Raw genomic sequence first — 19,770 nt, 5'->3', positions numbered from 1 at the left:
CCAAATGAGAGTTAACCATTCGCTCCATCACCTTACAGACACAGCTGGTAAGCGAGATGGGTCGATAACTGGAAGGCAAGTGCTTGTCCTTCCCCGGCTTAGGAATTGGTACAACAATAGACTCGCGCCAGCATGCGGGAACATGTCCCTCAATCCAGATGCTATTATAAGTATGAAGAAGGAAACCTTTACCCGCAGGAGAAAGGTTCTTCAGCATCTGAATATGAATAGAATCAGGCCCTGGAGCGGAGGACCGTGACCGGTCAAGTGTATTTTCGAGTTCCCGCATGGTGAATGGGGCATTATGCCTTTCACGATTCGAGGAGCGGAAGTTAGGTGGCCTAGCCTCCTCTGCCTGTTTTCGTGGGAGGAAGGCAGGGTTGTAATGAGCGGAGCTCGAAACCTCTGTAAAAAAGCGGCCGAAGGCATTGGAGACATCCTCAGGGGCCACAAGGATGTCATTCGCGACCGTCAAGCCAGAAACTGGTGAGTGGATCTTAGTGCCAGATAGCCGCCGCAGTCTACCCCAGACAACAGAAGGAGGAGTAAAACTGTTGAAGGTGCTTGTGAAAGCAGCCCAGCTGGCTTTCTTGCTTTCTTTAATAATACGACGACACTGCACACGTAATCGTTTATAACTGATACAATTAAAGGTGCGTAAAGCACGTCGACGAGCACGTAAAGCGTCTCTACATGCTGCGGTCCACCAGGGGACCGGTACGCGACGTGGAGAAGAAGTAGTGTGAGGGATGGAATATTCAGCAGCAGTGAGAATGACTTCTGTGAGGTGTGCGACCTGACTATCGCAGCTTGTGAAGGTTTGATCCTGAAAGGTCGCCATGGAAGAGAAGAGCCCCCAGTCTGCTTTGGAGATGTCCCAACTAGTTGAGCATGGAGAGGGGGTATGATACAAGAGATGGATAACACAAGGGAAGTGGTCGCTCGAATATGTATCAAAGTGCATACCACTCAAACCGGCGTGCAAGTTGGGTAGTACATATAGAGAGGTCTAAATGGGAATAGGTGTGAGATGTGTCCGAAAGAAAAGTAGGGGCGCCAGTACTGAGGCAGACAAGATCGAGCTGGTTGAAAAGGTCTGCTAACAGGGAGCCCCTCGGGCAGGATGCTGGAGAGCCCCAAAGGGGATGGTGGGCATTGAAGTCTCCAGCTAACAAAAATGGTGCAGGTAGCTGAGCAATAATTTGCATCATGTCTGCCCTGGTAACGGCAGACGACGATGGAGTGTAAACGGTACAAATGGAAAATGGAAAAGTGGGGAGAGTAATTCGGACGGCAACTGCCTGCAGGCCGGTGTGCAATGTGATGGGATCGTAGTAAATATCATCCCGGACCAGCAACATAACCCCTCCATGAGCCGGAATACCTGCCACAGGGGGTAGGTCAAAACGCACAGAGGTGTAGTGTGCCAAGGCAATTTGATCGCATGGGCGTAGCTTCGTTTCCTGGAGGGCTACGACGAGCAGACGGTGCAAGCGGAGCAGCAACTTCAAGTCCTCTCAGTTGGAGTGAATGCTGCGAATATTCCAGTGAATAAGTGCCATCGTGAAAAGGAAAAGAAAAAGAAAAAGAAGATGCAAGAAGGGGTCACCTCGAAGGCCGCTGAGGGCCTGGCTTCGAGCGAGCACTGCCGCCGCTATCAGTAGGCGGACAGTCATCGTCCATTGATTCTATAGGTTCATCGGCCATCTTGTTAAGATGGCCGGGAGGGGGAGCTTCCTCCGCCGGTGAACAGCCAGATGTTCGGCTACCAGCGGTGCGGCCAGGCGAAACGGATGACGGCCTGGGATGGCAACCGCTGGGTAGCGCAGGAGAAGAAACGCACTGTGGCGGAGAAGAAGAACTGTGCTTCCTATGAGCCTTCTTGGAAGGTCGTTTAGTGGAAGTACTGGTCGATGGCTGGGAGTTCGAGGTACGTAGGAAGTCTGCACGGGACGGTTCCTTCTTGAAGGCCCGTGCATCTGACTTCTGGGTCTTCATCTTGGCAGAAGCTGATGAAGGTGCTTGTGTCTGACGGGTGACAGGAGGAAGAGGAGACGTCGACCGGGCGATCTTAGCACTGGCCGAACGGACTACCGTAGTGCTGAAAGTCAGATCGCATGTCTGCGTCGCCACCTCCCTGGTAGTCCGAGGAGAGGTGAGGACAGTACTGTATTTCCTCGCTGGGAGCAGCATGGGCTTCCTACTAGCAAATAGCTTGCGAGCAGCCGAGGTGGACACTTTCTCTTTGACCCAAATTTCCTGTATACAGCGTTCTTCCTTGTAGATGGGACGGTCGCAGGAGGACGCTGCATGGTCACCCTGACAGTTCACGCAACGAGGAGACGGAGGTGGACAGTCACCCTCATGGGCATCCCTGCCACAAGTGACACATTTAGCCGCATTGGAACAAGACTGCCGTGTGTGATTAAAACGCTGACACTGGTAGCAGCGTGTAGGTGTCGGGACATAGGGGCGAACAGAATTAACCTCGTAGCCCACTTTGATGCGCGACGGCAGCTGAACACTATCAAAGGTCAAGGAAAGTGTCCGGGTCGGTACAAGGTCATTGTCGACCTTTTTCATGACCCTATGGACAGTCGTCACACCCTGCAAAGCGAGGAAAGACTGAATCTCCTCGTCAGTCAATCCGTCAAGTGACCTAGTATATACCACACCACGAGACGAATTCAAAGTGTGGTGAGCCTCCATCCGGACAGGGAACGTGTACAGGAGTGTGGCCCGAGGCAGTTTTTGTGCCTGAAAGGCGCTCTCAGTTTCTAGTAACAAGGTACTGTTACGCAACCTGGTACAAGACAGGGTTAGGTTAGTGTTGTTTAACGTCCCGTCGACAACGAGGTCATTAGAGACGGAGCGCAAGCTCGGGTTAGGGAAGGATGGGGAAGGAAATCGGCCGTGCCCTTTCAAAGGAACCGTCCCAGCATTTGCCTGAAACGATTTAGGGAAATCACAGAAAACCTAAATCAGGATGGCTGGAGACGGGATTGAACCGACGTCCTGCCGAATGCGAGTCCAGTACAAGACTTGACAGATCCGGCTATGGCATCTACGCCCTTCTGGATAACGAAAGGATTGACAGAGGAAAAATCCTTTCTGTCCTCAGATCAAGAAACTACGAGGAACTGTGGGGCAGGCGGTAGTACTTTTGTCACTGGTGGCTGGTCAAGTTTCCGTTTTTGGGCAGAAGTCGAGAGAGAAGAAGAAGAGAAATCCATTGCGGAGGAATCCCCCACGATTGCCACCATCTCCGATGGCGCGCTCCTTCCTTGTGGGGACCCTCTCAGAGGGCACTCCCGCCTGAGGTGAATGTTTACACCTCAGGTCACACCTCCCGAGAAACGGACGGAGGGACCAATCGGCATGGTCGGAAGGTGTCAGCTCAGACAATCACCCCTCCCTGGGCATGGCCTTTACCAGGGGGTACATGCGTGCCTTACTTGTCTACCCAGGGCAGGGAATTACGCGTTACCCTGTCAACGGCTACACGTGCGAACGTGTGGGTTGGCCTTCAGGCACGCACAGGGAGGAAGGAAGAAGAGGAAAAAGAAGGGAGAGAGGGAGAGAAAGGACAGACTGTCTCAAACGCCGAGGCGGAGACCAGAGAAGGCAAGGAGAAGAAGGCAAGGTAAAGAGTAAGTAAGACAGTGAGATGGAGAAGAACAAAGAAAGGAACCAACCAAAGGAAGGAAGAAACCAGAAGAAGTGAAAAACCAAAATGACCGCAAATATAGGTCGTGGAACCATCAGTCTCCGGACGCAGGCGCTAACTACCCCCTTGAGGGGGAGGGACTCCTTTTAGTCGCCTCTTACAACAGGCAGGAATACCTTGGGTCTATTCTAACCCCCGGACCCGCAGGGGGTGGACAGACAGGTTGACTTCAGTACAGCCAAAAAAAAGAGCAAATAATCATGACCTGGAAGTGAGTCTTGCCTTTGGCAACCACCATGCAAACACAAATACAACAAGGGGCCTTATTTAAAGCAGAATGCAGGCCACTACAGTCAGTTTATCTCACTTTGCTGTGTTATGCTGCTACTGACACCAACAATAGAGAGTTATGGCCATGCTCTGAATTCTGGACTAGCATTATGGTGTATTGTGCCATTCACCATCTACGTTTGGCTGGACTATCTGCACACTGTTAATCAGAATGGACTTTGGGTTGTGAACTGGACTTGTATTTTTATGGTGTGAGTAATAACTGTGTGTCAGTAAGTGATTTGTGTTCTTTCTGTCATAACACAGAAACTGGCACAGCCTAATAATGGGAGTCAACTCAGGCATATGACCATATTGTTCAAGTGATCACTCAACAGATGGCTCAGCAAAAGAAACTGATGTAGGTGCAAGCACAGACCCACAGGGTGATCATGGCTCAAAAGCAAATTATGATGCCCTGAATGAAATTTTTACTCTGCAGTAGAGTGCAAGCTGATATGAAACTTCCTGGCAGATTAAAACTGTGTGCCAGACTGAGACTCAAACTCAGGACCTTTTCCTTTCGCAGGCAAGTGCTCTACAATCTAAGCTACCCAAGCAGGGCTCATGACTTGTCCTCACAGCTTTAATTCCGCCAGCACTTTGTCACTACCTTCCAAACTTCACAGAAGCTCTTCAACAGACCTTGCAGAACTAGCACTGCTGGAAGACAGGATATTGTGGAGACATGGCTTAGTCACAGCCTGGAGGATGTTTCCAGAATTAAATTTTAACACTGTGCACTGATATGAAACTTCCCGGTAGATTAGAAGGTAGGAGACAAGACTGCAAGGTAGGACATGAGGTACTGGCAGAATTAAAGCTTTGAGGATTGGTCTTCAGTCATGTTTGGGTAGCTCAGATGATAGATCACTTGCCCACGGAAGGTAAAGGTCCCGAGTTTGAGTCTCAGTCTGGCACACAGTTTTAATCTGCCAGAAAGTTTCGTATTAGCACACACTCAACTGTAGAGTGAAAATTTCATTCTGAAACATCCTCCAGGCTGTGGACAAGCCATGTCTCCACAATATCCTTTCTTCCAGAAGTTCTAGCTCCGCAAGGTCTCCGGGAGAGCTTCTGTGAGGTTTGAAAAGTAGGAGATGAGGTATTGGTGGAATTAAAGCAGTGAAGATGGGTTGTGAGTCATGCTTTGGTAGTTCAGATGGTACAGCACTTGCCTGCAAAAGGTAAAGGTTCCAAGTTCGAGTCTCGGTCTGGCACACAGTTTTAATCTGCCAGGAAGTTTCAGGATCCCCTGTTACAGCAACAGCAGCCGCAGTCACCATGCTTTCCTTCGTATGATGAAGCCACTGAGGAATGTGATTTGTATGAAAATCATATTCAGGACAACCGCACAACTTTTAAGGTAGGAGATCAAGTCATCAACAAATCACTTTTTCTCTCGTGTTGCAAATCTCAAATTATATACTTCTGGGTAAATTAGCACCATTGACAGAGCTTTCAGTGTTAGCTTTTTCTCAGTGCACATTGTTGGCAGCACTATCATGTTGTTTCGGCATGGGTAGAATTTCATCAGTACATGAAGCTTCCTACCACTCGTATAGGGCGTGGGCAACGAAACACCATGGGCTCAGTAAAAAATCTCATTTTGTGATGGCCACACATAGAGAGTCTTACACAGAAGACATGGTGTGAAACATGATCATTCGATCAGCCCTGGATAAACAGTTCCAACACAATGCCCAGCCATTAGCTAACCCCATGTTAGAATAGGTGCTCACATTCACACAATCACATGGTGTTTTGAATGCAGTTAGAAATATGGGAGAACAATGCAGCAGTAAACCATGACCCGGAAAAGCTGTATATGCGGGACCAGGATGATGAAATAACCACAATTCACTCTCGCCAGCAATGGTAGGTTGCAAAAACTCTGTACTGGTGGCGAACCTCCAAAACAAAGTCCAGAAACAGGGGCCCACTTCTGTCATGCTCTGATTGTTTTAAGAAACATTGTCAGGATGACTGCCCAGACGAATGGAACTTTTGCAACATTTGGGACCAACAGGGGCACATACCATCTGTCTGCAGAGTAAAAACGCACTGCCCCTTTTCCCCAGCGAAGCACACCTATGGATGTTAGGAAGAATGAGTAAAGTAGACGATCACTGGCCAAGCTTTTTATTGACATTAGAATTAAGGAAAAGGCAATCCAATTACAGGTGGATGCTGGTGCTGTAGTCAGTTGAAGCAATTGGCCAACCAATGTCGGACTGGGATAACGAAAGATGACTCCCACACAGCGGCAAACTGTAAGTTTTGCCTTCTCAATCCAAGATCCTGTAAAAAGTGTTGAATAATGCCAATTTAAAGAACCAGACAAGTTATGCAATGCCTACCACCAAATTTTTGCTCCCAGATTCGAAAAAGCCAAGTTTTTCGAAGCTCACATAATGCTCAAGCAAACGGAGAAACAGCACTTTTATAGGGCTAGCCTGGTGCTGATGTCCCTTCAGGCCCAGGTAAAGGAGGAACTGACCAGTTGGCTCAGTCAAATGTTACAGAACTTATCACCACCAGCAAATGCGCCATGATGCTGGTTGTGGTCAAAAAACCATCCAGGAATTTATGGCTCTTTGGAGACTTCAAAGTGACTGTCAGCTCTCAAATGGAGGGGGACACAGATCCCATTCCTAGGCTGGAGGAATTTCTCACAAGATCAAGTCGGGATAGGCACTTCTCCAAAATCAACCCAGATGAGGCACATCTACAGCTTCCCTTACACCAGGACTCTCCAAAAATTCTAGTCGTAAATCCATAGCCATAGCGTGGAGGCAGTACACAGTAAACAGTACACAGTAACAAAAATGCTGATGAATCATAACAGCCCATCACTTTTGCATCCAAGTCATCGAATGCTGTGCAGCAGGGAAATTTGCAAATAGAGAAAGAAGAATTGGCAATCATGTTGACACTAAGGAAAAAAAACCAACTTGTTTATCTCTATGGAAATACCTTTCAACTCATCACTCACTACAAGCCACTGGTCGCACTGTTCAATCCGGATGGCAAGATTCTGGACAAAACTACTCACCTCCTCAAGACATGAGTTTTACTACCTACGGATTATGGCTCGGAGGAACCCTGACAGCAACATCACCATGTTGAATAATGCTTTACGTGCAGCCACAGGACAATGTGTTGCGACTCAAACTGTGCGCAATGAGCTGCATCATGCGCAACTTCACTCCCAACATCCTTGGCGATATCCATCTTTGCAGCCACAGCACCATGCAGTGCAGTACAGATGGGCCCAACAACATGCCGAAATAGACCACTCAGGATTGGCATCACATTCTCTCATTATATTCTCTCCATCGATGAGTGGCATACGCCTTCTACCAGACAATCATCGGAGACGTGTTTGGAGGAAACCCGGTTGGGCTGAAAGCCTTAGACACACTGTTCAGCGAGTGCAGCAAGGTCGAGGTTCCCTGATGTTTCGGGGTGGCATTATGTGGGGCCGACGTACGACATTGGCAGTCATGGAAGGCACCATAACGGCTGTACGATATATGAATGCCATCCTCTAAATGATAGTGCAGCCAAACCGGCAGCATATTGGCGAGGCATTCATCTTCCTGGACGACAATTCATGCCCCCATCGTGCACATCTTGTGAATGACTTCCTTCAGGATAACGACATCGCTCCACTAGAGTGGCCAGCATGTTCTCCAGACATGAACACTATCGAACATGCCTGGGATACATTGAAAAGGGCTGTTTATGGACGACGTGACCCACCAACCACTCTGAGGGATCTATGCCGAATTGCTGCTGAGGAGCGGGACAATCTGGACCAACAGTGCCTTGATGAACTTGTGGATAGTATGCAATGACGAATACAGGCATGCATCAATGCAAGAGGGCATGCTACTGGGTATTAGAGGTACCGGTGTGTACAGCAATCTGGACCACCACCTCTGAAGGTTTGCTGGTTTTCCTGAGCAATAAAAAGGGTAGAAATGATGTTTATGTTGATCTCTATTCCAGTTTTCTGTACAGGTTCCGGAACTCTCAGAACTGAGGCGATGCAAAACTTTTTTTATTGTGTGTATAGGTAACAACAGTCAACTGAAGATGTGCTACGTCTGTTCTTGAGTTTGTACAGGTCCACGCTGATGGGCAAGGAAAGTCCAGCTCCTTGACAGATGCCAAAACGGGAATCTCTTACATTTACCCTGCAGCCCGACCACTCGCCAGCGCTGCCATTCAGCAGGTACTGGACAGAAACACCAGTGTGGGCACAGGGGTAGGACAACAGTCACCCCGGCTCCTGGTCACCATCATTCATCAGTGGGGGCAGAAGGTCTTCATCCATGTGGGGGACCAGGAAGTCATCTGCCACACCATTCAACTTCACCTACGCCATGATGACATCCCTTAACAGACCCACCATTCCCACCTCCAGTCTCACAACCAGTATATGGCTCCCCTTCCACCTCAGCCCTTTCCACCTGGCCCCCACATATCCGGGTTCTTTTATCATCCTCAATATCAACATGTCTCCTACAGACTTACACTGTCTTTTGTTTTCATCGACCAATGCTCATCCCCTTCTGGAGCCTCTATGGGACCTGCCATCACTGTTCACTGACTCCCAGCAGCCGTCTTCCATCAGCCAGGTCGCTCCTGAGCAGCCTCAGGAACCGTCTTCGCTGGAGAGCCCCGAGACAGCGATGGCTCTGCCACCTTTCAGTGACCATGTCCCTGCACCCAGAGCTGCACCTCCTAGGAGCTGTCAGCAGTTCCACCCACACTACTTTCAGCCCTACAGTTTTACCCCAGCCAGCCAACAGCTATTGTGGGACATGGACGATCGAGCATGACACCAGAATGCCGGAGAAAAATCAACATTACCCACATCAGGAACCCATAGAACTTTGATTGCCACCAGGGCCCGGGTAGCCCCCCCCCCCCCCCCTCTCATGAAGGGATAGGGGTGGAAGGGTGTAGTTACTGCCACTCCACATCATAGCCAGATATGAGAAGCAAGATAGCCTGAACAATGAAACCATCGAGCTCGGCTATGGCTACCTCGGCCAGTCTGCCAAAGAGATTAACAACAACTACACTAGCCACAGCATTTCAGGCAGACACGCCAACTGGCCAGACAGGCCAACTTTGATACAGCCAACAGAGGACCAACCATCGCAACGTGGAAGAGAGTCTCACCTTTAGCCACTACTACAGTCATGCAGGTGCAAATATACCGAGCGAGGTGGCGCAGTGGTTAGCACACTGGACTCGCATTCGGGAGGACGATGGTTCAATCCCGCGTCCGGCCATCCTGATTTGGGTTTTCCGTGATTTCCCTAGATCACTCCAGGCAAATGCCGGGATGGTTCCTTTGAAAGGGCACGGCCGACTTCCTTCCCCATCCTTCCCTAATCCTAGCTTGTGCTCCGTCTCTAATGACCTCGTTGTCGACGGGACGTTAAACACCTATATCCTCCTCCTCCTCCAGGTGCAAATACTATGAGCAGCCTTTTTTAAACAAGCATCCAGGTCACTGCTGCCAGTTTATCTCACTTAGCTGTGCTACGCTGCCACCGATGCCAACGATCGAGAGTTACAACAATGCTCCGAATTCTGGATTAGCATTTTGGTATATTGCTATCATTCATTGTCTACGCTTGGCCAGACTAATAGGACACTGTTTATTGGAATGGACTTTGACTTGTGAATTGGACTTGTATTTTCACGGTGTGATCAATAAACATGTCAGTAATTGATTCTGTATTCTTTCAATTATAGCAGAATTTCTTTCTTTTCAAAAATATGAAATTATATCAAAACTTTTATTACTAAAAATGTAAAAGTAGATCCAAAACTTAAAGACGGCTACATATAGATATGCACCTTTTTGCCTACTTCGTTTACTTTTGCTATTTGAATTTTATTTTCATCTTGCCTATCCATTTTTCCTGGAACCCCATTTTTATTTTTTCATTAATGCAGCATATTGATTTAGTAATTACTTTGATTATGTGTAGATTATTGAATAGTTTCTGGTCTCTGTCCTAGAAATATCTTGATATTCTGCAGTACTCTGCTTCATTCTGTCACAGTGTGTATGCACACATGCAAAAGCAATGACCTATATAAAGGCAGAGACTTGTAATCTTGACCTCATTAGCACTCAATCAATTAATTGGTGTCATAAGCTGTCCTTTGATGTATTCTGAAACTTCTTCACAGCTATATATGATGGTGGTCTTGATTTACAATGCCAGTGGTATAGCAGTGAACATTTTACATGATGATATGGGTATACCAGCAAAGATGCAAAATTTGTTACATAGTGTTTCCTCAGTTCAGTAATAAAAGAACATTTGGTTTCGATCCTTCTCATGGCGTCCTTATTCATAAGTCCTGATATTCTCTCCAGCCAATCAAGCACACCCACATATCTTCTACTAACTTTAATAATATCTGTTAAGGAGAACTCGGAAAAAGACTGTAGGTGCATAACGAATACTCAACAATGTCCCACCTGAGAACTATTTCATACACATAATTTATAAATTTTCTTAGTAAACTGTAACATAGCATTTGAATTACATATGGCAAGTTTATATGATAATTTTATAGATATCTGAATGGTTTCAGCAAGTTTTCTGATCAGTTACAATGGCACTACTGATGTGTTATTGATGCTACTTTCAAACAATAAAAGGTATCAGTTGCTAAGTAAAAGTTTTTTCAGGAGAAGTATGTTCTCTTGTTTAGTCTTTTCCGTCTTAACATAATCAAGAGCACTAAAAATTTAGAAATAGCTACTAAAATCTGAGTCATGAGGGAAATTAGTGTACTGAAGAATTAAATGAGCAACCAGACTTGTTTTTCCTTTTTTTTTCAGAATATGTCAAACATTTTGTATCACAAATATTCTCACCGCAAAGATCTGTTGCGTTCGCCACTGCTCCCTTTCTTGCCCTCAGCATTCTCCTGCACAAAATATCCCTGTGCTTCCATTTCATTTCCTGTGTAAGAAATAAAAAAAATTGTATCTGTTTTAGGTGTATAAAATACAAACAATGTTATACAAAAAATGTTGAAACATACAACCCAACTAAGATCAAACACCACACAATTACACAAAACATATGCTGTATGTAGCTAAATCAACAGCACCCTTCTTCAATGTCATATAAGGTCCCTCCTCAATATTTTTTTATGGAACTCACTGGTCAACTGAGGGAATCTATTTCATACCTTTAAAGGTATGATGATCCTAGGATCTACTTATAAATTGGGAGCATTTAAAACAGCATAGCTTTTGTGACAAATGCTTCATTATTAACAGCATATGAATCTATTACTACAACTCAGTATATTGTGAGGGGAAAATCAGCAAGTTAAAATACCCATTATGGCAGTTAGTCTATAGGTGTTTTATGAAAGTTCTGGTGGAATGTAAATGCTTTTAGATTTTTCCAGTGAATGATCCTCTGTAATCCAAAAGTAATTACTCTATAGATAGTAATTCTGTAACAATATACCTACTTGTTCATGATATTTTATTATTCAAACAGTGCCGGCAGAGGGAACACCTACCTGCAATAAAAATTCAAGGAACAATGCTACCACAGATCATATACACAAAATTTGTAATACCGTGGAACATGTCAGTATACTGTCAGAGAAAGAGATCAACCATTTGACCACCACAGCTGGATAAATGTCTTCTCTGGACTTTTCCATGTATCATGGTCTTTACCATTGTTTATCCATGTTGCTCATGTTGGTTTTCTAAGATCAACCACCATTTTTTACTACACCATCATTGCCATCTCTTCACATCTTTTGTATTCCAGCACAAAATTTCCTTAGTCCATTTACGGTCGATTCATGTCATCAGGCCTCACTAACTCCATCTCTTTTAGTTCAATTATAATTATGTATTCCACTCCCCTGTTCCCTGACCCATTTGTTTGCTTTCCTTTTCTCATAGTAATTCTTACAACGCATCTCTCCATTACCTGTTGAGCAACCAATAGTTGCTCATGCGTTTTGCATTTCCGCTCCATGTCTCACTGTGTCAAAAGTGGCATATACAATGAATGTAAGTTAACCATTTCAGACACACTGGAAGTTTCATTTTGAAAACTTAATTTACCAAAAGAATTTATATACATATGCCACTACAGGAGCTGTATTCTTTAAATAATCAACAAGTCTGAATCGTTAAGTCTTGTACAAACCTGCTATGACAACGGTTATACATTTAAATGGCAGCTGTACATGTTACAAGTAAGCACCTGAAAACTGCAAACTGCCAAAATCAGCTGACTGTATGAAGTAAAAGACTGTGCTCATAATACAGTTAAACTGGAAAATGGTAATATCCTTTAATAGAAGAAGTTACTAATAATGATCTCTATTACTTTAGTTTTGAATATCTGGGAATTTCCAATCTCCTATCTGATGTAGTAGAAGTATAAGGTGTTAAAAGTCTTTTGCACCAGAATAAAAATCTCCACTCTGGACAATAGAAAGTGATGCATAGTCTATTTGGAGGAGTCATAAAGTTAATATAAATAGGTTTAAAACAAATTATAGTCACCCATTTTTGACAATTCCTTCAACTCCCTACGATATCTTAACCACTGATTAGCATCAATCTATAAAGAAATGCACAGGATGTGACGTTTCTAAACCATTTTCATACTGCAAATTATCATAATAAAGTTATCAGAATAAAACTATATACAAAACTTGATATGAACATTCTCAAGGGAGGTGTATCACATTAAAATAAGCAATAATTGACCATCTTGGAAAATGATTGTTACATAGTCATGTACAAAGGTACTTAGCCAAACAGCAAAAAAATTTGCAGCTACTGAGAAGCAAAAGAATAGAAAATCTCAAATGGAATGAGGCATCTATTAAGGAGAAGACATGAGTTTCAAACCAATGGTAATAGGAACTTAACAGAACATGGTGAATTGAGCAAAAGTATTTTGCTTTTAGATCCAAAACATCATGATGTACATGAGTGTTCATTTACCAGTGCTGTTCAAATGAAACTGTGAATGGCAATACACATAACAACTGCAGAACAAACACAAATGTCGCAGCATTGACTAAATTTGCCAATGATGATACCTTTCAAATAATAAAGGAAAAAATGTATGGCACAAAAAATTCATTTCGGTCAGACTAATCTTGTGATAACTGTTGATGCAATACCACACACAACTTATAACGACAACAAAAGTTAAAGATGCAACAAAAGTTAGAGATGTTTCGGTTGTCTGTTCAGTAATTATTCTACTGTTTTAAATTATATCACTGCACTGTAATCAGATAAGATGTTTTGTAAATCTAATTGTACATTATAGTCAGAGAGGCCATTCACTTCTACATAAACACTTATACCACTAAGTGTTCACCTAATAAATGTTTTCTATTAGTGTACTGCTGTCTTGTGTAATTCTGGTGTAGTTAACAACAAAACACATGTACGCGTTATGCAACATTCCCAAGTCATCCCTTTTATTTGAATCTTTCAGAAAATTAATATTAAGATCGCCACAGAATATATTTACTTTCTTTTGTCTGCAGGTGACATAATAATGACTCAACAAATATGTGAAAGTTTGCCAGTAAGGATCCACAAGGGATGATCGAAAAGTAATGCACAATGATTTTATTATCAATAAGTTTAATAGGTAACAAAAAATTATAAATGAACTTACATGTTTTACCTACTTTTCTACATATCACCAACATTGTGGTACCAGTTTCAATATGCCCTGTCCATAAAAGTCTGTCTGGTTGAAGTATAGCCATCTGCAGACTGCCGATTTTGCTTCCGCATCTGCTGCACAGTGTTGTTCATCCATAAATCTCTTCATTGGACGAAACAGATGAAAATCTGATGGTGCAGGGTCCAGATTGTATGGTGGATGCTGGAGTACCTCCCACCCAAATTTGACAATTTGCTCACAAAGAGGAGCGGCAAGATGGGGAGAGGGGGGGGGGGGGGGGGGGGGCGTGCGTTGTCATAAAGAAGTTTCATCATCAGCTTTAACATTGTGGCATTTGTCATGAAAGACATGATGCAACATAACAAGAATTTTAATGTAGGCTGCAGGATTCACAGCGGTCCCGTGTTCGGCAAAGACCACCAACAACACATCGTGCATATCCCAGAACACTGTCACAAGCACTTTCCTAGCAGACTGAGTCCCTTTGAATCTTTTTCGCCCTGAGGAACCACAACAGCCAATGGCCTTGTCACAGCGGTCACACCAATTCCTGTCAGGTCACCAAAGTTAAGCACTATCAGGCTGGGCTAGCACTTGGGTGGGTGACCATCCAGTATACCGAGCGCTGTTGACAAACGGGGTGTACTCTTCCCTTGTGAGGCAAACTGAGGAGCTACTTGATTGAGGAATAGTGACTCCAGTCTCGTAAGCTGACAGCTGGCTGGGAGAGCAGTGTGCTGACCACATGCCCCTCTGTATCCGCACCAAATGAGGCCCGTGAGCTGAGGATGACACAGCAGCCGGTCGGTACTGTTGAGCCTTCATGACCTGTTTGAGCAGAGTTTAGTTTTAATTTAGTGTTTTTTTGTTTTTTTTTTTTTCTGGGGAACTAGTATGTTTCCCCTCCATAGAGTTCTCCTTGGTTTCGGGCGTATAGTGGTACGTCCACAACCCATCACCAGTGGCGACTGCTTTCAGGGAGTCATGCCCTTCTGCGGCATATTGCGTTAAATGATCCAGGCTTGTCATCATTTACTAGCCCTTGTTGTTGCCTGTCAGGTTCTTAGGCACCCAGCGAGAATTTACTTTACAAAATTCCAGTATTTCATGAACAATATTACACATGGCACTATAGGAAATTTTGAAGTCCTGCAATAAAGTTCGCAGTTGCACATGCCAGTCACTCAAAATTGTTGCTTCAATGGCTCTAAAAATCTGCAAGGTTGCAGCTGTTACTGGCCGTCAGGAATGTGGCAAATCACTAAGGTTCACATGGCCGTCTTGGAACCATGCACACCACCTAGAGACATTGTTACGGTCCATACAGTCATCCCCATACACACATCACACATACATAATCCCTAAACATATCACACATTCCCTTGTAAAACTCACTTGGATCAGGCCATTTGGCCCACAAATATGGAACTACACTTTATTGCTCTTCACAAGTTGATGACAGTAACATACGCACCATGTTTGTTTCATAGTTCAGGCTTTTATTTCTAAAGCTGCACCTGAAAACAAAATACCCTTTGCAGTGCAAACTTCAAATTCTATTGTCACAAAATTTCAACATTAAAGCTGCAATACTATGGGAGAAAAAAAGTATTGTACATTAGTTTCCGATCCTCCCTTGTACAATTATAAATGACTTTTAAATGACTTTTCGGTAGCAGCTACCAGGGATATTTACGAGAGGGCATGAAAATGACCCACCCATCATTGTAATGCACAAATGGAGACTGGAAACTGTCACTTTGAACAGTTGCTACAAACTTAGCAGTCGCTGCTCTGCCTAAGTTATTTAAAGGTGACGAAAGCTGTCAACTCAGAGATTTACTAGACATGGAGACTGTGTATCCTTGGCTTCCTCCAACAGCTGAAGTAACTCACACAGGCAGTTGTATGGGAAAACACAGTTTAATTCAATCTCTGAACCATGCTGCACCTTCGATTTTTCCTGCACACAAACCACTACCTAATCTGAAAGAAGCATTAAAGGATATCAAAAATCTTTGGACATGCAGTCGGATACTTATCTTCTGATCCACATGAACTAGTATGCATACATATACTAGGTCTAGGGAACTCATACCAGTTAGAAACCAAAGATGCTAAATACAGAGGTCGGCAGGGTTTGGTAAGACATGACAATACTGTAAAGTGACAAAGATGTTGAAGAACTTGAGAGAAGATCATTAATTTCTGAAAAAGTCACAGCTCAATAGCTCTTGGAAAATAAACTGGTACTAAACCTAAAAGAAGACTATGTAACCACTATTCAGAAACAAAAAGAGGGCTGGGCAAATGGATTTAGAGGTGGGTGAAACAATGCTGGAAGAAGTAGAATCCACTTGATTCTTAGGTATCACCAATGATGATGAGCTGAAATGGAAGCAGAAATTTAATTTTGTCTGTATGAAACTAATCACCCTCATATTCATAATGAAGCAGCTATCACAGTATACAGACAGCTTCTGTATACCACACTCTTCGCATCACATCTGCGGCAGTGTAGGGGAACTCAAACAATCAAGAAACAAAAAGAGGGTTCATATTATGGAAAGAAGCAATAAGGTTCATTTTAAGACAAAATACTTCTGAAACATGCAGAAACTTCCTCAAAAATCAAGGCCTCTTAACTTTCACATCTTTGTACACATGTAAGAGAACAATACACATCACAAAAGATAGGGTACAGTGGATTATAAATGCTAGTGTACATACCCACAACACATAAAGGAACAATGATATAAAAAGCATACACCACCGACTGACAGCACTAGAAAAAGGACCTCAGTACTAAGGCATCAAATTACTAAGCAGTCTGCCTAAAAATCTGCATGATGATGCACAAGACACTAAATTTCCAAAGAAACTCAAAGACTATCTAGTGGAAAAGAAATTTTTACAGTGTTGAAGAGCACACATCACATTAAATTTGTATACATTGTTCTTTATAATCAGTGATGTTAGAATGTAAGCAAAATTGTTACAAAGTAAGTGATAGTTTTTCTGTTTGTGACATGCCCTATATTAAACGTACAATTATTGTGCACAATGTAATCCTACAGCAGAAAAGAAGATTCCACTCAGTTCTTCATTTGTGGGGTCATATTGTCTATAGTTGCTTTAGATTTATTGAGAGCAGACTCTCAACAATTCATTTCTATTCAATTCTAGGGCACAAGTCCTCAACTCGGTTCACTATTAAAAGCCTTCAGCTATTACCATAGCTTATTCAAAATGTATGTTGCACAGATCTGCGTTTGAGCAACATTTAAAGATGTGCTTCCAACACGTTTTCACTGAAAGGGCGCTGTATTCTTTTTAAAAGTTATCTACCCTGAATATTAGTAAACAGATATACTGTGATGTTAATGTAAGAATCCCCCACTTGTTACATAAACATCTACACGAAATTCACAAATGAACATTACTACAGCCCTAATGGCTTGCTCCTGGGCTAAAAATATCATTTGTTTCTGCCTCAAGTTACCCTCACCTCATACATAATGACAGTATCCAAACGACCATTTCTTCTGAAGAGGAAAGGATAGCTGCTATCTGACAATACCTATGTGACATTGCTTTCTCCGCAAGTTCAATTATATTCTCTCTTGATGTGACTGCATTGTCGTTTTTATCTGCTTCTGGGTGCAATTACTAAAAAGGATTTTTAGCTGTATGTTATCACACATCAAATGGTGATATAATCTGTTATAGGATGGTGGAATCAATTTGAGTTTGTTTTATGATAAGTGTAACAATAAATACACTGTCTCTCAGTGGTTTCCCTCTATCATGCTCTTCCCAAGCATCCTCAAGCCTCCAGCATCTACCCCTACCTTGCACATTGGACAATATTCCCCTGTGTCTCTGGAACATTGGGCAACTATGACTGCTTGCATGTAGGTAATCCTGCTCTTATGCTGTACTGCTGTCCTCTACCCCTTCTGTTCCTTTCCTTCTGTTCCTTTCCTTGTGTTCCTCTTTATGGCCCATCAACTCTCTCGTTCAAAATGATGCCCCCCCCCCCCTCCCTCTCTCTCACCCTCTCTCACACCCCTTTCCTCCCCTCGGTGTGTGTGTGTGTGTGTGTGTGTGTGTGTGTGTGTGTGTGTGTGTTTTCAATAATATTATATTGAGATATTGCACATTTGAACATGGCTTTCAATGCACTAATATTACTGATTAAGTGCGGATAATACCTTTTACATGACCAGTACTGTCATCCTTCTGTTCTGAAATGTCTCTGAAAGTAAGAAAACTTTTAATTACTAATTTATATAGATACTGTGATATTTAAAATTTAGCACACAAAATTTTCAAATATAGCACTCCTTAAAAGCCGAAAAAGTATTAAAAACTTGGAAAGTAACAATGCAAATTAGCTCCACTCACTTTAATATAGAAAAAAATGAATGGTAGTTCCTCGTAACAAATCCCTACATAAATCTAAGATGTAATTTTATGTAAACAAGAACTAAACTAGTGATAATCAGTAACTACAAAAAAACTAATGGTCAGAATTTAATTCATTACAGAGATGTATGCAAACATGAGAGAAATTATCATCATTCTGTGGCTACCACAATATACCATTAAATGCTAATGAAACATCCTCTTAAATATTAGGGTACAGCATACATGATACTGCAGTCTTCCAGCCATCTCTTTGCTGCAACTAGATTCCACAAATGATAATGGAGGCCTATGAAGTGTATAGCTTCAAAGACAAATTTAGATGGATGAATTTTGGACTAATAGAACTTAGTGTGTTGCACTGGGTAGCAGATGTTCATTAGAAATGAAAAATAACATTGTGTGTACCCCAAGTAACTAATAGATCCTTTATCAGGGAGGAGAGAGGCACAGGCTGGGGAATGTAAAAAATAAAAGACAGGTCACTCAAACCCTACCAGAGATCAAAGTATAGCAAGGATGATGGTACACAAAGATCTTAGTTTACCCTCCTAACAACTATAGGTGGGTTCGTTTTATCCTACAGTCAGTGACATGCCCTTACTTTTTAACTTTCCCCAACCCATCTCTCTCTCCTCCCTGACTAAGGAATTATTTTCAATCCAAAAGCTAAGCCTGTGTATCTGTCTATCAGCAACTGAAATTCTGTCTCCCGAAAGTGGGCACTGAATGGACTTCGGTCTCAAAATTCTATAAGAGTGTCACATACAGTGGCATGTACATTCAACTCCCCTTGCACAAGCCACAATTCTCATCCCATTGAAACAAACAAAACTAGAACCATGCATTCCTAATAATGAACACTTTTTTCTTTCCACATGTTTTTTTTGAAATCAGTTATCCATATTACATATATGTGTATATGTCCTAGTCCGTCAAAATTTTATTCAGGCCATATTTCACGCAAATGCATTATTGAGTTGATAATTTTCATTGTGATGATTATAGAGGTGTATTTAGTTTTCTGGAAACCATATTAATTAAAAGTAATGGATGACTGAAATTACTACTTTAGTATGTAGTACGAGATTCTGGCTGAGCTTATCAGTAGTTTTAGAAATGTTGACACCTACCATTAAATTACTGTGATTTGTTTTAATTTCCTGGAAACTAATTATCCAAAAAGATATTTGGTATTACAGTTCAGAAACACTCAAAATTACTGTTCCCTTTTGTGCCATTATACCTGTTTAATTCCCAAGTTTACCATTATAATTTTGTTGCCCAAATTATTCTGGGAAGCATAACATCCATCATTAATTAATTAATCTGCTAACATCATGTAGTAAAGTTGGTGCCTAGAAAGTACCCTATTGACTTTTTGATGCACGTTCATGATCATTAGATCAAGCTAGCCAGTTTAAGATATAAAAGTCTTACGGCTGTCACATATTGATCAATTAACATTTCAGTGTCATTTCTCTTGTTAATAACGTGGCTGTGTGAAATAATTGTATGAACTTGTTTGGTTGTCGTGTGTATGAGCTGTGTTTACCAGACTGCAATTCATATATGAATTTTGACTTGGGCCACACTGAAAATTTA

The 19,770-nt window shown here is 42.7% G+C and overlaps 1 protein-coding gene across 6 annotated transcripts in view; it reads right to left on the bottom strand.

Moving 5' to 3' along the window:
• Window positions 1-19,770, bottom strand: part of LOC124623164 (gastrula zinc finger protein XlCGF17.1-like) — an 84,635-nt gene that overhangs the window by 24,847 nt on the left and 40,018 nt on the right. For 4 of the 6 annotated variants that reach the window (XM_047148965.1, XM_047148964.1, XM_047148966.1 and 1 more), the window contains 2 exons: window positions 17,952-17,995; window positions 10,917-11,004 (listed from right to left, as the gene is read on the bottom strand). In XM_047148965.1, coding sequence (XP_047004921.1) covers window positions 10,917-11,004; window positions 17,952-17,995 — 132 coding nt within the window. Of the gene's footprint in view, window positions 1-10,916; window positions 11,005-13,725; window positions 13,745-17,951; window positions 17,996-19,770 lie in introns of those variants that run through there. The other 2 variants (XM_047148970.1, XM_047148968.1) reach the window with 2 other exon arrangements.

Source organism: Schistocerca americana, chromosome 7 (assembly GCF_021461395.2).
Source record: "Schistocerca americana isolate TAMUIC-IGC-003095 chromosome 7, iqSchAmer2.1, whole genome shotgun sequence".
In the NCBI taxonomy this organism is placed as follows: Eukaryota; Metazoa; Arthropoda; class Insecta; order Orthoptera; family Acrididae; genus Schistocerca; species Schistocerca americana.
Note: the sequence above shows the minus strand (reverse complement) of the source record. Positions and strands in the feature narration are given on the sequence as shown.